Consider the following 21,052-nt stretch of genomic DNA (forward strand, 5'->3'; position numbering starts at 1 on the left):
AACATGGAAGTTATAAACAGAGTTAATAAATTCCCCTTGAGTTATCTAATAGTCTATAACTGACTGATAAGGTAAAAGACCTCATTAGTGGCACCTTTAACCCCTATTAGTGGCAATTTTCGACGTTCTAATTAGAAAATTGTCTAACTTCATTTTAGAAAAAATTCTCGTACTTCTATTTGTACGAAAAAACAATTAGTTGGAAATTCATTATCAATTTAAAAAACAATTTAATATCTAATAGAGATATAATATTTTGATTTGGATCATTCAAATAATTTATAATTAGATTATTGGTGCATTAAAATGTTAAAAATTCACCCTCCGAAAAATGAGGAGTTAGACCAATTGCTAATTAGACCGTCGTTTTTTTTTCAATGAAAAAATGTTTTACTTGGAATAAAAATTAAAAATTTTTTTGATCTAAAGATCTTAAAGATTAGAAATAATATATTCATGATTGAAATTAATGATTTCATTAATTGAATAAGTACCAAAATCAATTCAAGTGTCAGTAATGGGGTCCCCGCCACTAATAGGGGAATCTTTTACCCTAGCTTGAATATAAAAATTTTTTTTTATTTTAGCGTATTTCTCATAATGCCACTTTGATAAATTTTTAGAATATTAAAGAAATCTTATAATAAAAAAAAAAAAAAAAATACAAAGTATGAATAAAAATGAAGTGTCAATCATCGAAAAAATTTTTTATTTTTTAAAAGAATAAGAAAATAAATAACAGACAATCCTAAAAAAATTACTTTTTCAATAAAAAAATTTGAATAAATGTACTCAATGAAAATTAATCTACATTTTCATGAATGTGATTTTAAAATGCATTAATTTTAATCTACTATAATTCACTTTTCCTGATTACGGTACTGTAAAAAAATATTCTTTTTGTGTCTAAGAGATATTAAAAAACTTTAAAATAAAAATTAATGACTTAAAAATACAATATAGATAACGATTGTTCAAATCACCTGGTAGTCTACTACAACACTTCAATAAGAAGAAGTTATTGAAATTCAATTCCATGCTCACTTTTTAACTCAAAAAATGTAATTATATATTTTATAAAATAATTATATTTGAAACCAAATAAATTTTTTACAAATTCTAATAAATAAAATTATTTATAGGGGGTTCACTTTGCTTGCCGTGATTTTTTTCACAGTAGTGACTGCTGAAAGTTCAAATAATAAAACAAATGATTCAACCAGAAACCATATTTCTTTGATAAAAAATATGGAATATGATAAGTGTTTCTTTGAATTTTGACCATTCAATTTTTTAAACATATGGGAAGTATTAAATCGAATATTCTGCCTAGGATTGTACATGCTGCAAAATATGAACCTGAGCGTCGATCCTTGTGACAATTTTTACGAATTTGCTTGTGGTAATTTTGATGATCCGAATTCTTCGGCTAAACGTAATAGATATTACGGTAAAGGGAATGATGTCATTGCTTCGAGGATGGAAAGTTTGATAACTGATTCCCGTCGATCGTTTAAATTTGAACCTTTCAAATTTATAAGTAATTTTTATTACTCTTGCAAAAATATTAACAATTACCATCGTAAGTATTAAATTAATGATTATTAATTGACATTTTAAAATGTTTTTTGGTAATAATATAATGAAATTGCTTTTTTGGTTGAAGGATACATTCATGAAGATGATACAGAGTTCTTAAATGAAATAATATCAAAATTAGGCGGATGGCCAGTCCTTGAAGGAGATAAGTGGAATAAAACTGATTTTAACTGGGATAAGTATATCGAAAAAGCGATGAGTATTGGCCTCATCGGCAATGACTTTTATTGCTTAGATATAGATTGGATAGATGGAGTTGCAAAATTCACAGTAAGTAATATTTATCTATTTTGTCATAAAATAACTACACAGAAAAAAAAATATCTTGGCTGGAGAACAAAATTCTTGGCTCAAGAAAATTTTCAGATGCCTGAAGGAAGACCGAAGTTGTGTTGGCCAAAGTAAAAATTTTTCTTGAAATTCTATTCTTGGTGGAAGTAATTTTTTCTTAATTCAAATTATCATAAATACTTGACATAATAAATTTTTATATTTGATCAAGATTTTTAGATACTTTAGGGAAGCAGCGCGACCTACTTCAGCTGAGACAAAAATTTTCTCACTTTGAGAAAATTTTTATCTTGAATATTTGATACCCATTTTATATTATTATAGCGTGCAATTATACAAATTGAATGAAACAAAAATGATTCAATATTATTTGATATTCCTATTTGACATGTTAACCAATAAAAAGATTAATAAAAATTTACTATCAAGATATTTAATTTTTTGGAGCAAGAGAAAAATTTTCTCAAGACAAGAAAATTTAATTCTATCAAGAACTAAATTTTTTGGAGCAAGAGGTTGAATTTTCTCAAAACAACAAAATTTTCTTGACTTGAATAAATTTTCTTGGACCAAGATACGTATTTCTTAAAGCAAGAGAATTAATTTTGCTGGAATAAATGAAATTTCTTGTGTAGAAAAAAAAATTTTTTTTTCGCGCAAGAAATTAATTAGGAAGAAAAATATTTTCTTGGCTCAAGTGAACCTTTTTTTCTGTGTATAAGCAATTGACAGGTATCTTCAGAATTATTCAACATAATTATTGTACTATTCATTTTTATTTGCTAACAGGTACATCCACAGATGGCAGATCTTTCAGAAAGTGATCTATCAGACAACGAATTATCAAATGCTTACTTTAACTTCATGTTTGATGTCGCAATATTCCTGGGGGCTGATGAAAACCAAATTAAAGAGCTTGAATTATCATTAGAAATCGAGTATGATATTTATAAACTTTATTACAGCGAGGTTCATGGTAGAAATGATAGTGAGCCGCTGGAGATGTCAGCGAAACGAATGATAGAGAAATGGCCCAGTATAGACTGGATAAAATCTTTAAGTTCTGACACAAAGCTGTACTATTATTTTACAAATGAAACTAATGTTCATATATAATTTCCAAATTTTATCACTCACTTTGAGAAATTGTTAAATAAAACGCCTAAAAGGGTTCAAGCCAATTACTTGATTTGGAATTTGATCCAGTTTGCGATTCCGTACATAAATTCTAAAACGCTTTGGGACTATAGTCAAACTTATGAAAAAATTAGATATTCTTATCCAACTAAAATTCGCCAATTTGATTGCATGAAACTTGTTAAACGTAATTTGAATCCTCTTCTGCAGGCTTATTATATTCGAGAGTATCCAGTTGATGAGCGTACTAAAAGTGAGGTTTATGCGATTTATTCGAATGTGAAGAATAAATTGATTGAAATTATATATTCTTCACAATGGCGCGATAACAACTCTAAAATTGAAACCATTAATAGAGTAGCCTCTATTAAAACGGTTATTGGTTATCCAGATGAATTACTGAATGATGATGAATTGAAAAATTACTTTGAGGGTCTTGAGATCACTCGGGATAATTGGTTTAAAAATTATCTCAACGCGAATTTGTTTGATAAAAAAATAATAAGCGTTCGATCATTCAAACAAGTAAGTTCTGTTAAACCTGGTATTGATTTATTTACATTCATGTATGATGACTCCAACAACGCTGGATATGATCGATTCAATAATTTAGTAGGTATGTATTTGAAATAATGTTATAATCTGATGCATTATTGTACAATAAAATTTCAGAAAATTTGTCATTTCTTAAGTAGTCGAGAAAAATATCTGACAATTTTTGAAATTTCTATAAAAAATCAATTATTGTAAAAAAAATATTTTTTTTATTTCTGCATGTGCAATTTTTATCAAAATTTTTTGCATAATAATTTTATTGTTATAAATTAGAAAATTTCTTAAATATTTGTTAATTGTTAGAATCACGATATTTTTTTTTTTTTAAATACGGAGTGTAAACAATTCCTATTTTTTTTTTTTCCTCTGAAGAAATTTAATAAACAACCCTGAATAAAAAAAAGTATTGAGACAAAGAAAAAAGTATTGAAAAGTATTGGATTGACTAGAAAACCAATACTTTTTAATACTTTTTTTTTTGTCTCAATACTTTTTTTTTATCAGGGAAATTTAAGATATTAGAGAAAGCATTCACTTTTGTTAAATGAAAAATAAATATTATTTTTAGATGTTTCAGTTGAATTACTTAGGAATAACTTTTTTGATGTTGACTTTTTCAATTACTTGAATTATGGAGTAATCGGTGAAATCATCGGTCATGAATTAAGTCATGCCGTAGATAGCGGAACTAGATTTTTGGAAAAGAGTGGGTTAAAATATAAATGGAGTAATTCATCGAATGATGAATATCAAAAGCAGAAGACTTGTATGATCAATCAATATCAAAACTATTTTACCGTAAATAAAATTAAGGTATGATATACAATCAGTCAACAAGATACTTTAACTTTACAAAAATTCGATGCATTTTTATAGTAATGCTCATGTTATAATTCATTTATTTTGCAGCTCAACGCTACAAAACACTTAGTTGAAAATATTGCCGATAATATTGGAATAAAAATGGCTTACTTGGCCTACTAAGATTGGGTCGCTCAAAACGGTCATGAGCCAAATTTACCCGGACTGTCGTACACACCCAATCAATTATTCTGGATATCATTCGCTAATCAATGGTGTCAATCAAAATCGAATTTAGACGACAAGGAACTTCATGCTCCTAATGATAAACAAGTGATTAAACCGCTTTCAAACAGCATAGAGTTTTCAAAAGATTTCAACTGTCCCGTTAGATCGAACATGAATCTTTTAAACAAGTGTGCTTTTTTCTTAAAATATCTGTTGTGGTTAATAAAGATACTTGTAGATAATCTATATTAATCTTGCTATTAATTTATTATACAATTATTTACAACCTTACTATTAAAACTCAAAAAATAAATATAACAATTATTAGAGCGTCATTGATTTAAAAACTTAGAAAAATTGATTTGCTATATAAATTTCATATTTGTTTTCATGAAATCGACAAAAAAAAAATTTTTTTCTCAAATCATTTGAAATTATCAAAAATTCACTTTAATGATTTAAAAACTTTAAAAAAATAAATCTCAAATGACTAAAATAAAAAGCTAAATTGTGTTTAGTTGTAAATTAGTAATCAGTAAGTTTTTTTTTTCTCTTTTCTTTACAAGTAACTAAATATATTTATAAAATTTTGATTCATTTAAATAAATACTGTCTACGTTAAATCAACAAAATTGTCGATTTTGAAATTAAATCTTTCTGTGATGTCGAATTGCACCTCGAAGCAGAGTTTGTCCGTACAGATTTTTTCTTCATTCCAGTTCTATTGCTAGTAGGAAACTCTTCATACTTTTTATAGCCACCGAGTCCGTCAGAGATGTACGTATCATCCCGTGATCTGGTTAGAGTCCATAAACAAATATTTATTATTATATTTGATATTAAATTTGGATTTTTAAAACTTTGCACTCGAATAATAAAAACAAAAATAATAATCATAATAATCCTCTATTAAAAAGTTGATGTGACGTTTTCATTGTTGTCGCTTTTCGTTGCTAAAGTAACTACTTTGGCAACGGTTAAATATTAATGAATTAAATTTGTAAAAATATCGATTAATTGAATAATTGTTCATAATATAAAGATTTTGACAGAAGAGCGCTCAGACTTGAAATTTGGTAGGAATATTCCTTTTGCCGATTAGAGATCAGATAAGAACGGATTTTACGAAATTCTACCCATAAGGGGCGTTGCGGGGACGTTAACAATGAAACATTCCTTTTTTTACACGCTTTTTATTAGCTTCACTTGTATGTCAGTATGTCAGTGTGTCAGTACAGTCAACGCTCTCTGTATTTGACTCACCCGTACAGGACCATTCTCTGTATTTGACTCGTCCTTGTCCATAAGAGCTTTGTAAAATCGTCAAATACAGAGGAAGAATGCGGTCAAATACAGAGAGCGGTCAAATACAGAGAGGTCCAATACAGAGAGCGTCGACTGTATGTCAGTATGTAACTCTCCGTGGGTAATTTGCGCGCCTGAATATCTTTGATAATCAACAAATAATAGTTTAAAAAAAACTAAAAAATCACGCTTTTATAAATAAACCAAACTAAAAAGTAAAAAATAAATAATAGTTTAAAAAAACTAAAAACACGCTTTTTATAGAAAACCAAACTAAAAAATAGAAAATAAATTTTAATAAATTTAAATTAAGAATAGTGTTAAAAATTTCAATAAATATAAATTAATAATAGTGTAAATAAAAAAAATGTATTTTATTTTAAAAAAAGCGTAGGGTGCTTTTTAAGATATTATCAAAATGATAATCACTCTACTCATATCTGTCAATAAAATATTTATAACTATTGACACCATGCACCCCACACTTTTTTTAAAATAAAATACATTTTATTTATTTACACTATTATTAATTTATATTTATTGAAATTTTTAACACTTTTCTTAATTTAAATTTATTAAAATTTATTTTCTATTTTTTAGTTTGGTTTTCTATAAAAAGCGTGTTTTTAGTTTTTTTAAACTATTATTTATTAAACAATTGCTCCTACATGCATAACAAAAGTCGGGTATACACAGCGATTTTTTGTGACTATACAATGATAGAAAGATTTTTTTATATTTAATAAGCGTTATTAAATATTAATAAATGATTTTTTAATATCATAGGATTTAATAAATATTTATTAACAGTTAATAAATTATTCATTAAATACGATTCATTAAATGTTAATAAATATTTGTTAAGGGTTAACAAATATTTACTAACAGTTAATAAGTACAATATATTTTGAGATACGCCCTTATGGTTCAAGTAACGCGAATTATTATCTGTTAACAAATATTTGTATAAAATAAAAAGCAAAAACAGCAATTTTCTTTTGACACTTTTTATGATCCTATAGCTGGGATACATGATAATAATTCAATTCACTAAATAAATTAACCTTTGTAGTATTTAAAAATATAAAAGATAATTATGAGCTGTGATAGAATTTGGTATTTTACAATAAACGTTATTATAATGTAATATAATTAATGCAAATAATTTATGAAGATGATTTGTGTTTATAAGCAATCTTCATATCATATGACATAGCAAATGAAACAAATTCATTCAACAAAATATTTATTAACTGTTAATAAATATTTGTTAACTATTAATAAATACTTATTAACTATTAAGAAATGTACTTTCTTCCTAAATAAATATTTATTGAATGTTAAAAAATATTTATTAACCCGTGTAAAAAAAAAAGTTCCGGAAACATTCCTCAGAAAAGTTCCGATTATGAGACGATCCGGAACTTTTGCGGAACTTCTCCGGAACTCTTTAGAAACAGTATTAAAAAAAAATTTTCACTTATAAACTTTGGAGTAACTGAAAATTTGAAATTTTAAAAATTTTTGAGGAACTTCTCCGGAACTTTTGCGGAACTTTTTCGGAACTCTTTGGAAACGACATTAAAAAAGTTTACTTTAAAATTTTTAAGTAACAAAAATTTGAAATTCTTAGAATTTTTGAGGAACTTCTCCGGAACTTTTACGGAACTTTTTGGAAACAACGTTAAAAAAGTTTACTTACAAACTTTTAAGTAACCAAAAATTTGAAATTCTTAAAATTTTTTAGGAACTTCTCCGGAACTTTGGCGAAACTTTTCCGCAACTCTGTAGAAACAGTATTGAAAAATTTACGTATAAACTATTGAGTAACCAAAAATTTGAAATTCTTAAAATTTTTTAGGAACTTCTCAGGAACTTTTGCGGAACTTTATCGGAACTCTTAAGAAACAACATTTAAAAAGTTTACTTACAAATTTTTGAGTAACCAAAAATTTTTAATTCTTAAAATTTTTAAGGAACTTCTTCGGAACTTTTCCGGAACTTTTGCGGAACTCTTTAAAAACAATAATAAAAAAATTTACTTACAAATTTTTAAGTAACAAAAATTTAAAATTCTTAACACTTTTGAGGAACTTTTTTAATACTGTTTTTATGAGTTCCGCAAAAGTTCCGGAAAAGTTCCAAAGAAGTTCCTTAAAAATTTTAAGAATATCAAATTTTTGGTAACTTAAAAGTTTGTAAGTAAACTTTTTTAACGTTGTTTTCAAAGAGTTCCGAAAAAGTTCCGCAAAAGTTCTGGAGAGGTTCCTCAAAAATTTTTAAAATTTCAAATTTTTAGTTACTCAAAAGTTTATAAGTGAAAATTTTTTCTTAATACTGTTTCTAAAGAGTTCCGGAGAAGTTCCGGAAAAGTTCCTCAAAAGTTCCGGATCGTCTCATAATCGGAACTTTTCTGAGGAATGTTTCCGGAACTTTTTTTTTACACGGGAAAATTTAATAAATTAAATAATTGTCTTCAAATAAATTAAATTATTAATAGTTAATAAATCCTTTTATCGGTGTAAAATGATCTTTCGGGAAATGACGTTTTTACAATCAAAAGAGCGCGCAATAACATTTAATCGATTGATCAATTATTGAAGTAGATTTAAAAAAAAAATATTTTTATAACAAACGCTTTTCATAAAATCAGATTTTATTTCTATCATCTTGTGAGATAAACCATCAAATAATTCTGTTACATAATTTTACAATGGATTTTCCAAACACGAAACAAGATTTTTAAAATGATTGGAGAAAAAGAGATTTTTAATTCATAATTAATTTCTTTTTATTATAAAAAGCTTATCAAGAATATACCATCTAATATATTACTTAAAAAAAATTTGGCCTGTTACGAAAAAAAAAAAAGTGCGTGCGTACAAAGTACACATGTCAGAAGTGAAACTTCTTTGGCGAACTAATTTATCAGTGTTGTCTATATTTTTACAAATCTAAAACTTTATATTTCCGAGACTTGAAGGAAGGGAAAAAGGAAGATATGTTAGGAATTTAATTGTCATTAAAATATTAAAAGTGTTGAAAATTAATATAAATTATAAATTTAGTTTTTTTAATTTATTTATTCAATATTTACACTATTCGACGCGATTTCTATAGGTATTATTGTGACTAAAGCATTATGATACGTAAAATATGCAATATAAGTTCGTGTTTTAACATTATCTAAATATCTTGTAAAAATAGCATCTATTGTCGTTCCTGAGATTGTAGTTGGTGTGTTTGGATTATTATTTAGCTGTAGACTAAATTTTTCTTCTAGAAAGTTAATTAATAGTTTGGAATTATCAACTGCAAAATTAATGTTAAAGTCACCACCCAAAACGAGTGGTATTTTATTATTCTCATTACCCAGAATAGCAGCACCTCCCTTGCTGTATGGAAGTAATTGGTAATGCAAGAAACTAATTATATCTTCAATTTTTTGATTAATTGATATGTATTGTGACATGAGAAAATTTTCTAAAATTTGAAATTCCGAGTTTTACAATTATTAGGTTGGCTAAGCTGAGGAAAAGCAGAGATTCGACGCGCCTGTGTCGCCCCAAGCAGCCTCCCGATCAGAATGACCAGCTCGAGGTAAAAATTAGTAAAAGAAAACGCGCTGAATTTAAATTAAAAATTCAAATAAAAAGAATACCGGAATGAGTGTGAACTATTGTTGAATGCATGAGTGAGTGAGACTAGACTATAGCGATCAGACGACCCGCGAATTTCTACGAGCCATCGACGATCAACGTGACATCTGGCCGCGAGGATAGAACGACGAGAAAATTTGAACGGACCAATGACGACGGAGAGCGACCAACAACAAGTATGCGAGGCGCCATCTGAACACGAGGCTGATCACTAATCGAAGTATCGACCAATCATCGATCGCAACGGAATACTGGACGCATCCCGGAATACAACGGCCGGCTAGAAGAAGCTGTGAGCTGATTGGATGCGAGTTTTTGGAACGAACCGAAAAAAGAAAGAGCATGGGTTGCCGAGGAGGCAGCCATATTAGCAATGAATTCTGATCTGGACGCCGTGACTGTGGCATCGTGCCGTTCTATTTTGATTATTTTTGCTGTTGAGTTTTTTTATAAATTTGTCGCTGACGTGAGTACGATTGTGTACATTATTGTGAAATATTTCGCTGAATTGTTTTGGACACTACGACCCCGGACACGCCATCGCCGAGATATCGACGCTCTTCCGTCAGTTTTGCCGCCAACTTCGTCTACTTGGTCAGCATCGCCCGAGACGTCTACGGTAGCTGCAGGGTAAGTCTGGTCGCTGTCTTTATTAGCCCCAGGGTGTCATCACCGCGAATTTCGTCGTGTTAAAATAATTTGTTTATAATTCGAGTTGCACGGAATTAAAGAAATTCCGTGCGGTATTTTTGAAGCTTAGTGACGACACTCTGCGGCACGGTACCGTTGAGTCACGTGTTTGTGTGTGTGGAATTTTTGGTCGGGATTATAAGTACTGTTTACCTACCTCGAGCTTCAAATACCCGACAAAGCGGCTTAGTAAAGTGCTTTGTAAAATAAGTTGACGAATTCGAATACTTCGCATAATTTGTTTTTTTTTTTTGTCATTGTTGAACCATTTGACGATTTGAATTCTTTTGGATAATTTTGAGATCTTTATTAGGTTTTTGCGATTGAAATTATTGGTTGAATTTTGCGATTGAAATTATTATATTTTTTTTTAATAGAAAAAAAAAGAGAGAAGACTTCGTAGATAAATTTTGCTGTTGTGATTTTTGATAAAGATTTGCGATTGAGATTTTGTTATTAAATTTGGCAATTGAAATTTTTGATAAAATTTTGCGATTGAAATTTTTAATAAAATTTTGCGATTGGAATAATTATTTCCTTTAAAAAATTTTTTGAATAAATTTGGCGAGTTGAATTAATTATTTGTTTTGACAATTTGAATAAATTTTGCGAATTGAATTAATTATTTGTTTTGACAATTTGAATAAATTTTGCGAGATGCAGTAATTATTTGTTTTGAAATTTTGAATAAATTTTGCGAATTGAATTAATTATTTGTTTTGAAATTTTGAATAAATTTTGCGAATTGAATTAAGTATTTGTTTTGACAATTCGAATAAATTCTGCGAATTGAATTAATTATTTGTTTTGAAATTTTGAATAAATTTTGCGAGTTGAATTATTTATTCGTTTCGAAATTTGTTGAAGCATTTTGGCGAACCGACATTTTATTTATTTTGTTTGAAAGAAAGGGCTTTGTAATTTTTATTTTTGGTTACTCGAATTTCTTTCTAGAATTTGGTTTATTTTGAAATGTCGAATCATTGCGTTAGCACTAGTCTTGCGTTAGAATTATTTTTGCGTTAAATAATTTTTGTTATTAATGCGACATTGCCGACAGTATATATTTGTTGTTGAATAAACCGTTGTTGGATTAGAATTGCACGCCTCAATTATTTTTTTTAATTGTTGTTGCTCTGATTAACCGATCCTATCGTCCCATTTCGATTTCTTTGTTCGTCGATTGCCGTGATTCGATTTTTGAATCTCTTCAACACCGACCCGCCGCCCACGAAGATCCACCGCGAGATCGACCTGTGGAACATTGAGTTCCTGGCGCCCAACCAAATCTACGAACCAGGTAAGCCAATTTTTTTGGGTGACCTGATCCGGCCCTGTCGACGCCAGTGCCGGAAAAGGCATCACAGTATACAGCAGCGAAAATTATTTTTCTTCCATGAAGAGTTTGACATTCCATCATGCAAATGTCACCAATTGATGTTGATGCTAATTGTTGTGACGATGAATTAATTGCTGTCATTTCAACGTTTGGCGTAACAATAAATTTAACTCACTGTTTATACACTGCATAAGTGCTAATAATATTGTAAATAGATGAAAAATCTGCGTTTACTGCAAATGACGTTATGCGACAGATTTGCCATCTAAAGTTCTAATAATTAACTAGTAAACGAATACACAAACCAATATAGCATGTATTATTTCTCAATATCCCTTATTCTCTCTCTCGTTCAATCTTTCTCACTATAGCTCTCTCCCACCTCTCGCTCCATGGCACTGTGCGTGATACGACAATCGCTCTATCTCACTTTTTCTCTCGATCTTTCTCACTTGCTTGCTCCCTACTCTCACTCCATCGCTAGTTGCTTCATGCTACGTTCGCCTGTCTTACTCTCTCTCGATCGGTCTCGATCGCTCTCTCTCTCTTTTTCGACACTTCCGTTGCATACTGCGTGACGTTACATTTGTAAAAATTTTACCCTCATGCGCCTAAAGAAGTTTCACTTAAAAAAAAAAGAGAAAAGTCTCTTTATTTTTTGATTAATATTTATCGATAGTAATAAAAAAATGAATCATGTAAGCAACGCTATTCTTATTGCCGAGGCTGAAGGCTGTCGAGTATCGTGAGGCCCGAGATCTGTGACGTAAGGTCTTACCCCCAGCCAGTGACAAGACTCGCCCCCACTCAACGAGGGTTGAGAGGACTACGAGAGAGATTGTTAGGGGCATTCCGACGCCGACCTTCATGAGGACCTCACGCGATCGGTCCTAGTACAACGTCACCCAGTCATTGTCATCCCTTAATTATATTGGCTTCCATTAGCTGTCTCATTCCGTAGTCATTGTCGAGTTATTACTTGTAGATGTATAAATAAATATGAGTGGTATACAAAATATAAACCTCGAGTCTTACGATCATTTTTTTGTAGTTAAGCTTGGTGAAAAATTTTACAACTTTTCGTGAGCATGGAAGTTATAAACAAAGTTAATAAATTCCCCCTGAGTTATCTAATACTCTATAACTGACTGATAGCTTGAACATAAAAATTTTTTTTTATTTTAGCGTATTTTTCATAATGCCACTCTGAAAAATTTTTAGGATTTTAAAGAAATCTTATAATTAAAAACAAAAAAAATACAGATTATGAATAAAAATGAAGTGTCAATCGTTGAAGGAATTTCTAATTTTTTAAAAGAATAAGAAAATAAATACAAGACATTCCTAAAAAAATTACTTTTCCAATTCATAAATTTAAATAAATGTATTCAATAAAAATTAATCTACATTGTCATGAATGTGATTTTAAAATGCATTAATTTTAATCTACTATGATTCACTTCTTATGATTACGGATTGCAGATAAATATTCTTTTCGTGTCTAAAAAATATTAAAAATTTATGATCTAAAAATATAATTTCAATAACGATTGCTCAAATCACCTAGTAGTGTACTGCAACACTTCAATAAGCAGAAGTTATTGAATTTCAATTCCATGCTCACTTTTTAACTTAAAAAATGTAAGTATATCTTTATCTATACTAATAAATGGAGCGCCGGTTTTTTTGTCCGGTTAAGGGGTTATACGCAGTTGCAAAGCTAAAAAAACAACATTTTTTTATGAATTTTTTCTAGACACAGTTTTTAATTATCAATTACAAGTGATGGTCATTTAAATAGAGCCTACTTTCAAGAATACAATAGCGCGTCAATCATGTAAAAATATAAATGTGCACCGCTCCTGTAGAAGATGTTCTGAACGACCTCTAAAAAAAAGGCGCTTGGCGGTGATCTCCATTTCGGTGGTTTGGATTATCTGAAATCAAAAAATATGGTGAATTCTTTTACAGGATAGATTAATGCAGGTATTGGACGAAGGAATAATAAAAATTTTGATTTTTGACAAAATGGCGTCTATTTGTAAAAAATTTTTCGTTTTTGTTGAAAAACAATTTTCCAAATTGTTAAAAAAAAAATAGTAATAATTTTTTTGAATCTTATTCCTTCGTTCAATACCTGCATTAATCTATTCTGTAAAAGAATTCACCATATTTTTTGATTTCAGATAATCCAAACCACCGAAATGGAGATCACCGCCAAGCGCCTCTTTTTTAGAGGTCGTTCAGACCATCTTCTACAGGAGCGGTGCAGATTTATATTTTTTCATGATTGAAGCGCTATTGTATTCTTGAAATTAGGCTCTACTTAAATAACCATCACTTGTCATTGATAATTAATAACTGTGTCTAGAAAAAATTCATAAAAAAATGTTGTTTTTTTAGCTTTGCAACTGCGTATAACCCCTTAAACTACGAAAACTACTGAACCGATCGGAATAATACTAATACCATTAGATGCAGCGTGTTTCGGAGAAAATTTCAGTATATGATATATTAGTGATTACTTATCTGGAACATAAATTTTTTTGACTTAGAAATAATGAATTTTTATGGTAACTAAATTTATTCTATTCGATTGTCATTTGTTTAAAATAAATTTTTTAATTCTATTGATTATGTTTATATACTAGGAAAATTACTTCACTTATGAGACCTGCAATTTCTTTAACTGAAACTTTCAATGCTCATTAAAATTTTTTTTTTTTCATATCAATTATTATTCATTTTTGTAAGAAAGACACGGGAATGTTACAATGATTGCACATTGAAAGTTACAATGAATATTAGCTAGAATAAATACATGGATAAAAGGTGCATTTCAATTCGACAGAATTTGGAATCTGTACAAGTCAAAACAATACTCTAATTAAATTTCAAGTCTAGATCTAAAATTGCAATTCTATAAAGCGCTCAGCGGAGCGGGCAAGTAACAGCTAGTATATATATAAAATTGGAGGTGTGTACCCCGATATTTCACTTTGCAGCAAAAACTACACATCGCAGACGAAAAGTGTTTGTATGTGGCAATAGGTACAAGGTTCCCATCGTGCAGTATGATGGTTGCAAGTTGATAATTATAAGGGTATACTTAAAAGATACGGGGGTTGAAAGATTTTAAATTAAAAATGTGAGACTATCATTGGTCTAAAATGGTCTAGATTGTTCTAAAAATTTCTGGAATGATCTAGAAAGCTATAATATGTATGGGTGATTCTCTGTAAGGATGTTTTTTGCTGTCCCAGGCATTTTTTTATAAGAAAAATTGTTATTTTGTTACTAAACAAAATTTATTACGAAAGTAAAAAAACATTTCTATTTGGAGCATTGAAAACAAAAATGAAATAAATTTTGGTTTTTTTGCTATAAATTCGTAAACCACTGAAATGTCAGTCCCCTGGGCTGTCCCATTCCCAAAATTAAAACTTTAAGATTTAATTTCAAGTTATTCGTCAATAATATATAATGTGGTCCATAATGTTTATAATCTTAATTAGTTAACTAACAATCTTTTTCAATAAAAAGTACCGAAAATTAATTTGTTTCATTAAATTCATTAAACCAAAGTTTGTCCCAGGCATTTTAAGATCAGTTCCCTGCCAGAAGTTCAAAGCCAAAAAAAAAATCCAGCGTGTTATTTTACCTTTTGTAAGGTTTATAAGAATCTAACTAGCCTTGAGTTAATAACCATAAGGCTGTTAGCGCTTTATCATCATTTTATTTAGTGTCAAAGCACCGTTTGTGCTGGAAATATGTGTCTGGGCCACTTCAAAACTCAGTCCCCTGGCAGCTATTTTTATTTATAATTTATTTATAAAATTAAATCCATAACTCTTAATATTATTCTAATTAATGTAAACATTAATTGAGAACTTGAAAAGTTGAATGCATTGAAATAGTTTGCTTGATTTTTCTCAATTTGATAAAAAAAATCAGTCCCCTGGCAATCAGTCCCCTGTCATGTTATATGTGGTAAAAGATACACAAATATCGCAAAAGTAAAAATTAATTCGGCTGTTTATTTATTATAATTAAGCTGATAGTTTTGTTAGCCCTTGTTAATTTTTTTTTTAATAAAATCAAAAATAATTTGGTCGGACAATTTTGTACAGATTTAGGACGTCCTTACAGAGAATCACCCGTATACCAATGTTCGAATCCGTCGAAAATGTTCGAGAAAATTCTAAAATTATCTAGAAATTTTTAGAAAGATCTAGTAAAATCTAAAATCTACGTTTAGATTCTGATCGAATGAGAATGTTCTAGAAAATTTTCGAATGATTCAGAAATGTCTAGAATGATATAGAAATTTCTAGATGATCTGGGAAGTTATAAAATCTACGTTTGGATTCTGCACGGAAAAAAATTTATTGTTGCTGTAACAGGAGGCAGTCATGTTGTAGCAACAGGAAAAAATCCTGTTGCAGCAACAGGAGGCAGCCAGGTTGCAACGACAGGAAAAAATCCTGTTGTAGCATCAGGATTACTACTGTTGTTGCGACTTGATAGTAAAATATAGTTGGGTCAATTCTTGTCAAATCGACAAATAGTTGGAATCGATCCCTTTCGATTTGGATAAATTTTGGTCAGAAGTTTTCTTTTATCATACAACGAACTTCTGTCAAAGGAAAAAAATAAAAAAATTTTTTTCAAAAGATATGCAAATTCAAAATTGCGCGATTTTTCCAGTTTTTCAATTTTGTTTTTGTTATATCTCGAATGCTAATATAGATACAGGAATGGCCTTTTGTTTGTTTGAAAGAGGATACTTGGGGCTATTGAATAAAAAAATATTTTGAAAAATGCCAAATTTGTTAAATTTTGAATTTTTGAAAATCGTCAAAAATGACGATCTATATTAAAATTTTGGCTCAATTTTTTTTTGTATAATACTTTGTACTAATCTTAAAAGAACGTGAAATTTTTAGAACCGTGATTTTTGTTTTACTTTACTTAAAGTTGTCGACGCTACTTATCGTCTTATTAACATGGAAATGATTTGAAATTTGAGATTGAGAAACATTAATATGCAGAAATTTGTAAGTAAACAAGTACTCAAAAGAACGAAAAAAAATTGATATTCTCACCACATTATTTCTGATTGTTATTGTAAATTAACATCTGTTTGAGTTTTTTGACGTTAAAAACTGTTATTAAAGTAAAAAAACGGACAAAATATGTCATGCGTTAAAAATTATCTAATATTTCCACGTCGTGCATTTAACTTTTTAATGCTCAAAATTACAATACTATGTATCTGCATAACTTTACATCATTTAGAAGTTGCGAAGAACAAAAGAAAATTTTTTTTTTTAAATTGAAAAATTCATATTTAAAAAAAAAAACGCAGTTCTAAAAATTTCAGGATCTTTTAAGATCAGAACAAGGTATTATACAAAAAAAAATTGAGCCACAATTTTAATATAGATCGTCATTTTTGACGATTTTCAAAAATTCAAAATTTAACAAATTTGGTATTTTTCAAAACACTTTTTTTTAATAGCCCCAAGTGTCCCCTTTCAAAAAAACGAAAGGCCATCCCTGTATCTATAATAGCGTTCGAGATATAATAAAAACAAAATTGAAAAACTGGAAAAATCGCGCAATTTTGAATTTGCATATCTTTTGAAAAAAATTTTTTTATTTTTTTCCTTTAACAGAAGTTCGTTGTATGATAAAAGAAAACTTTTGACCAAAATTTATCCAAATCGATAGAGGTCGATTCCAACTATTGGTCGATTTGACATGAATTGACCCAACTATATTATACTATCAAGTCGCAACAACAGTAGTAATCCTGTTACTACAACAGGATTTTTCCTGTTGTTGCAACATGGCTGTCTCCTGTTGCAGCTGCAGGAAAATTCCATTGCTGCAACAGGATGTTTTCTTGTTGCTGCAACATGACTGCCTCCTGTTGCAGCAACAATAAATTTTTTTCCGTGTGATCGAATGAGATTGTTATAGAAAATTCTCGAATGATCCAGAAATTTCTGAAAAGAAGTGGTAGGATCTAAAATCTACGTTTAAATTCTGATCGAATGAGAATGTTCTAGAAAATTCTAGAATGATCGGGAAGTTCTAAAATCTACGTTTAGATTCTGATTGAATGAGAGTGATTTGAAAAATTCTAGAATGCCCTAGAATAATTCCGAATAAATTAGAAAGCTACAAAATGTATGTCAATATTCTTATCGATCGAAAATATGTCAGATTGTTCTAGAAATTTTTAAAACATCTTAAAAAATTGAAATATTATCAAATAACTGTTCTATTAAAAATAATCCAGCGAAGCGTTCGATACGGCTCGTATTTTATAAAATAATTATATTTGAAACCAAATAAATTTTTTACAAATTCTAATAAATAAAATTATTTATAGGGGGTTCACTTTGCTTGCTGTGATTTTTTTCACAGTAGCGACTGCTGAGAGTTCAAATAATAAAACAAATGATCCAACCAGAAACCATAATTCTTTAATAAAAAATAAGGGATATGGTAAGTGTTTCTTTGAATATTTACCATTAAATTTTTTAAACATATGGGAAGTATTAAATCGAATATTCTGCCTAGGATTGTACATGCTGCAAAATATGAACCTGAGCGTCGATCCTTGTGACAATTTTTACGAATTCGCTTGTGGTAATTTTGATGATCTGAATTCTTCGTCTAAACGTAATAGATATACTGATAAAGCAGATGATGACATGATTTTAAGGATGAGAAGATTGATAACTGATTCCCGTCGATCGTTTAAATTTAAACCTTTTAAATTTATAAGTGATTTTTATTACTCTTGCGAAAATATTAACAATTACCATAGTAAGTATTAAATTAATGATTATTCATTGACATTTTAAAATGTTTTTTTAGTAATGATATAATGAAATTGCTTTCTTGGTTGAAGGATACATCTATGAAGATGATACAGAGTTCTTAAATGAAATAATATCAAAATTAGGCGGATGGCCAGTCCTTGAAGGGAATAAGTGGAATGAAACTGATTTCTATTGGGAAAAGTATATCGAAAAAGCGACAAGTATTGGTCTCACCAATAATAATTTTTATAAGTTAGGTATAAATTGGATCGATGGAGTTGTAAAATTCACAGTAAGTAATATTTATCTATTTTGTTATAAAATAACTATAAACAATTGGCAAGTTTTTTCAAGAATTATTCAATTTATTTATTGAACTATTCATTTTTGTTTGCTAACAGGTATATCCACATGTAACAGATTCTTCAAAAATTGATCTATCTGACGACAAAGTATCAGATGCTTACTTTAAATTCGTGTCTGATGTCGCAATATTCCTGGGGGCTGATAAAAACCAAACCAAAGAGCTTAACTTATCATTAGAGTTCGGGCATGATATTTATAAATATTATCAGAACAAAAGCCATTTTATAGATAATAATAAGCTTCTGGAGATGTCAGTGAAAGAAATGATAGAGAAATGGCCCAGTATAGACTGGATAAAATCTTTAAGTTCTGACACAAAGCCGTACTATTATTTTACAAATGAAACAAATGTTCATATAGAATTTCCAAATTTTATCACTCACTTTGAGAAATTGTTAAATAAAACGCCTAAAAGGGTTCAAGCCAATTACTTGATTTTGAATTTGATCCAGTTTGCGATTCCGTACATAAATTCTAAAACGCTTTGGGACTATAGTCAACCTTATGGAAAAATTATATATTGTGATCAGATTGAAATTCGCCAATTTGATTGCATGGAACTTGTTAAACGTGATTTGATTATTCTTCTGCGGGCTTATTATATTCGAGAGTATCCAGTTGATGAGCGTACTAAAAGTGAGGTTTATGCGATTTATTCTAATGTAAAGAATAAATTGATTGAAATTATAAATTCTTCACAATGGCTCGATAACAACTCTAAAATTGAAACCATTAATAGAGTAGCCTCTATTAAAACGGTTATTGGTTATCCAGATGAATTACTGAATAATGATGAATTAAAAAATTACTTTGAGGGTCTTGAGATTACTCGGGATGATTTTTTTAAAAATTATCTCAATGTGAATTTGTTTGATAAGAAGTTAATGAACGTTCAATCATTCAAACTAGTAAGTTCTGTTAAACTTGGTATTGATTCATTTACATTCATGTATGATGACTTCAACAACGCTAGATATTATAACCTCAATAATTTCTTAGGTATGTATTTAAAATAATGTTATAATCTGATGCATTATTGTGCAATAAAACTTCAGAAAATTTATCATTTCTTAAGTAGTCTAGAAAAATATCTGACAATTTTTGAAATTTCTATAAAAAATCAATTATGGTAAAAAAATATTTTTTTATCAAAATTTTTTTCATAATAATTTTATTGTTATAAATTAGAAAATTTCTTAAATATTTGTTAATTTTTTTAATTTTTTTTTTCCTCTGAAGAAATTTAATAAACAAATTTAAGATATTGGAGAAAGCATTCACTTTTGATAAATGAAAAATAAATATTATTTTTAGATGTTTCAGTTGAATTTCTCAGGAATAACTTTTTTGATGTTGACTTTTTCAATTACTTGAATTATGGAGTAATCGGTGAAATCATCGGTCATGAATTAAGTCATGCCGTAGATAGCGGAACTAGATTTTTGGAAAAGAGTGGGTTAAAATATAAATGGAGTAATTCATCGAATGATGAATATCAAAAGCAGAAGACTTGTTTGATCAATCAATATCAAAACTATTTTACCGTAAATAAAATTAAGGTATGATATACAATCAGTCAACAAGATACTTTAACTTTACAAAAATTCGATGCATTTTTATAGTGATGTTCATGTTATAATTTATTTATTTTGCAGCTCAACGCTACAAAACACTTAGTTGAAAATATTGCCGATAATATTGGAATAAAAATAACTTACTTGGCCTACCAAGATTGGGTCACTCAAAACGGTCATGAGCCAAATTTACCCGGACTGTCGTACACACCCAATCAATTATTCTGGATATCATTCGCTAATAAATATTGTCAATCAAAATCGATATTATCGAATTTAGACGACAAGAATCTTCATGCTCCTCATGATAAACGAGTGATTGGGCCGCTTTCAAACAGCATAGAGTTTTCAAGAGATTTCAACTGTCCCGTTGGATCGAACATGAATCCTTTAAACAAGTGTGCTTTTTTCTGAAATCATCTGTTGTGGTTAATAAAGATACTTGTAGATAATCTATATTAATCTTGCTATTAATTTATCATAAAATTATTTACAACCTTACTATTAAAACTCAAAAAATAAATATAACAATTATTAGAGCGTCGTTGATTTAAAAACTTAGAAAAATTGATTTGCTTTATAAATTTCATATTGGTTTTCATGAAATCTACTAAAAAAAATTTTATTCTCAAATCATTTGAAATTATCAAAAATTCACTTTAGTGATTTGAA

General features: G+C 28.9%; 1 protein-coding gene across 1 annotated transcript; it reads left to right on the plus strand.

Annotated features, from left to right (window-relative positions):
- The first annotated feature begins 1,445 nt into the window (after positions 1 to 1,445).
- LOC123267646 (neprilysin-2-like) lies at positions 1,446 to 20,803 on the plus strand. Its single transcript, XM_044732382.1, has 6 exons — positions 1,446 to 1,582; positions 1,682 to 1,869; positions 2,680 to 2,710; positions 18,900 to 19,805; positions 20,121 to 20,365; positions 20,462 to 20,803. The coding sequence occupies exons 1-6, from the start codon at positions 1,480 to 1,482 to the stop codon at positions 20,792 to 20,794; spliced, it is 1,806 nt and encodes a 601-aa protein (XP_044588317.1). The 5' UTR covers positions 1,446 to 1,479; the 3' UTR covers positions 20,795 to 20,803.
- The last annotated feature ends 249 nt before the right edge of the window (positions 20,804 to 21,052 follow it).

The sequence above is a fragment of the Cotesia glomerata genome, linkage group LG6, assembly GCF_020080835.1.
Source record: "Cotesia glomerata isolate CgM1 linkage group LG6, MPM_Cglom_v2.3, whole genome shotgun sequence".
In the NCBI taxonomy this organism is placed as follows: domain Eukaryota; kingdom Metazoa; phylum Arthropoda; class Insecta; order Hymenoptera; family Braconidae; genus Cotesia; species Cotesia glomerata.

Coding starts and splice junctions, on each gene's coding strand:
- LOC123267646 (XM_044732382.1), top strand. CDS start 1,480: ATGGAAAGTTTGATAACTGATTCCCGTCGATCGTTTAAATTTGAACCT. Junction 1,583..1,681: donor AAATATTAACAATTACCATC/GTAAGTATTAAA, acceptor ACATTCATGAAG/ATGATACAGAGTTCTTAAAT. Junction 19,806..20,120: donor TAACCTCAATAATTTCTTAG/GTATGTATTTAA, acceptor TATTATTTTTAG/ATGTTTCAGTTGAATTTCTC.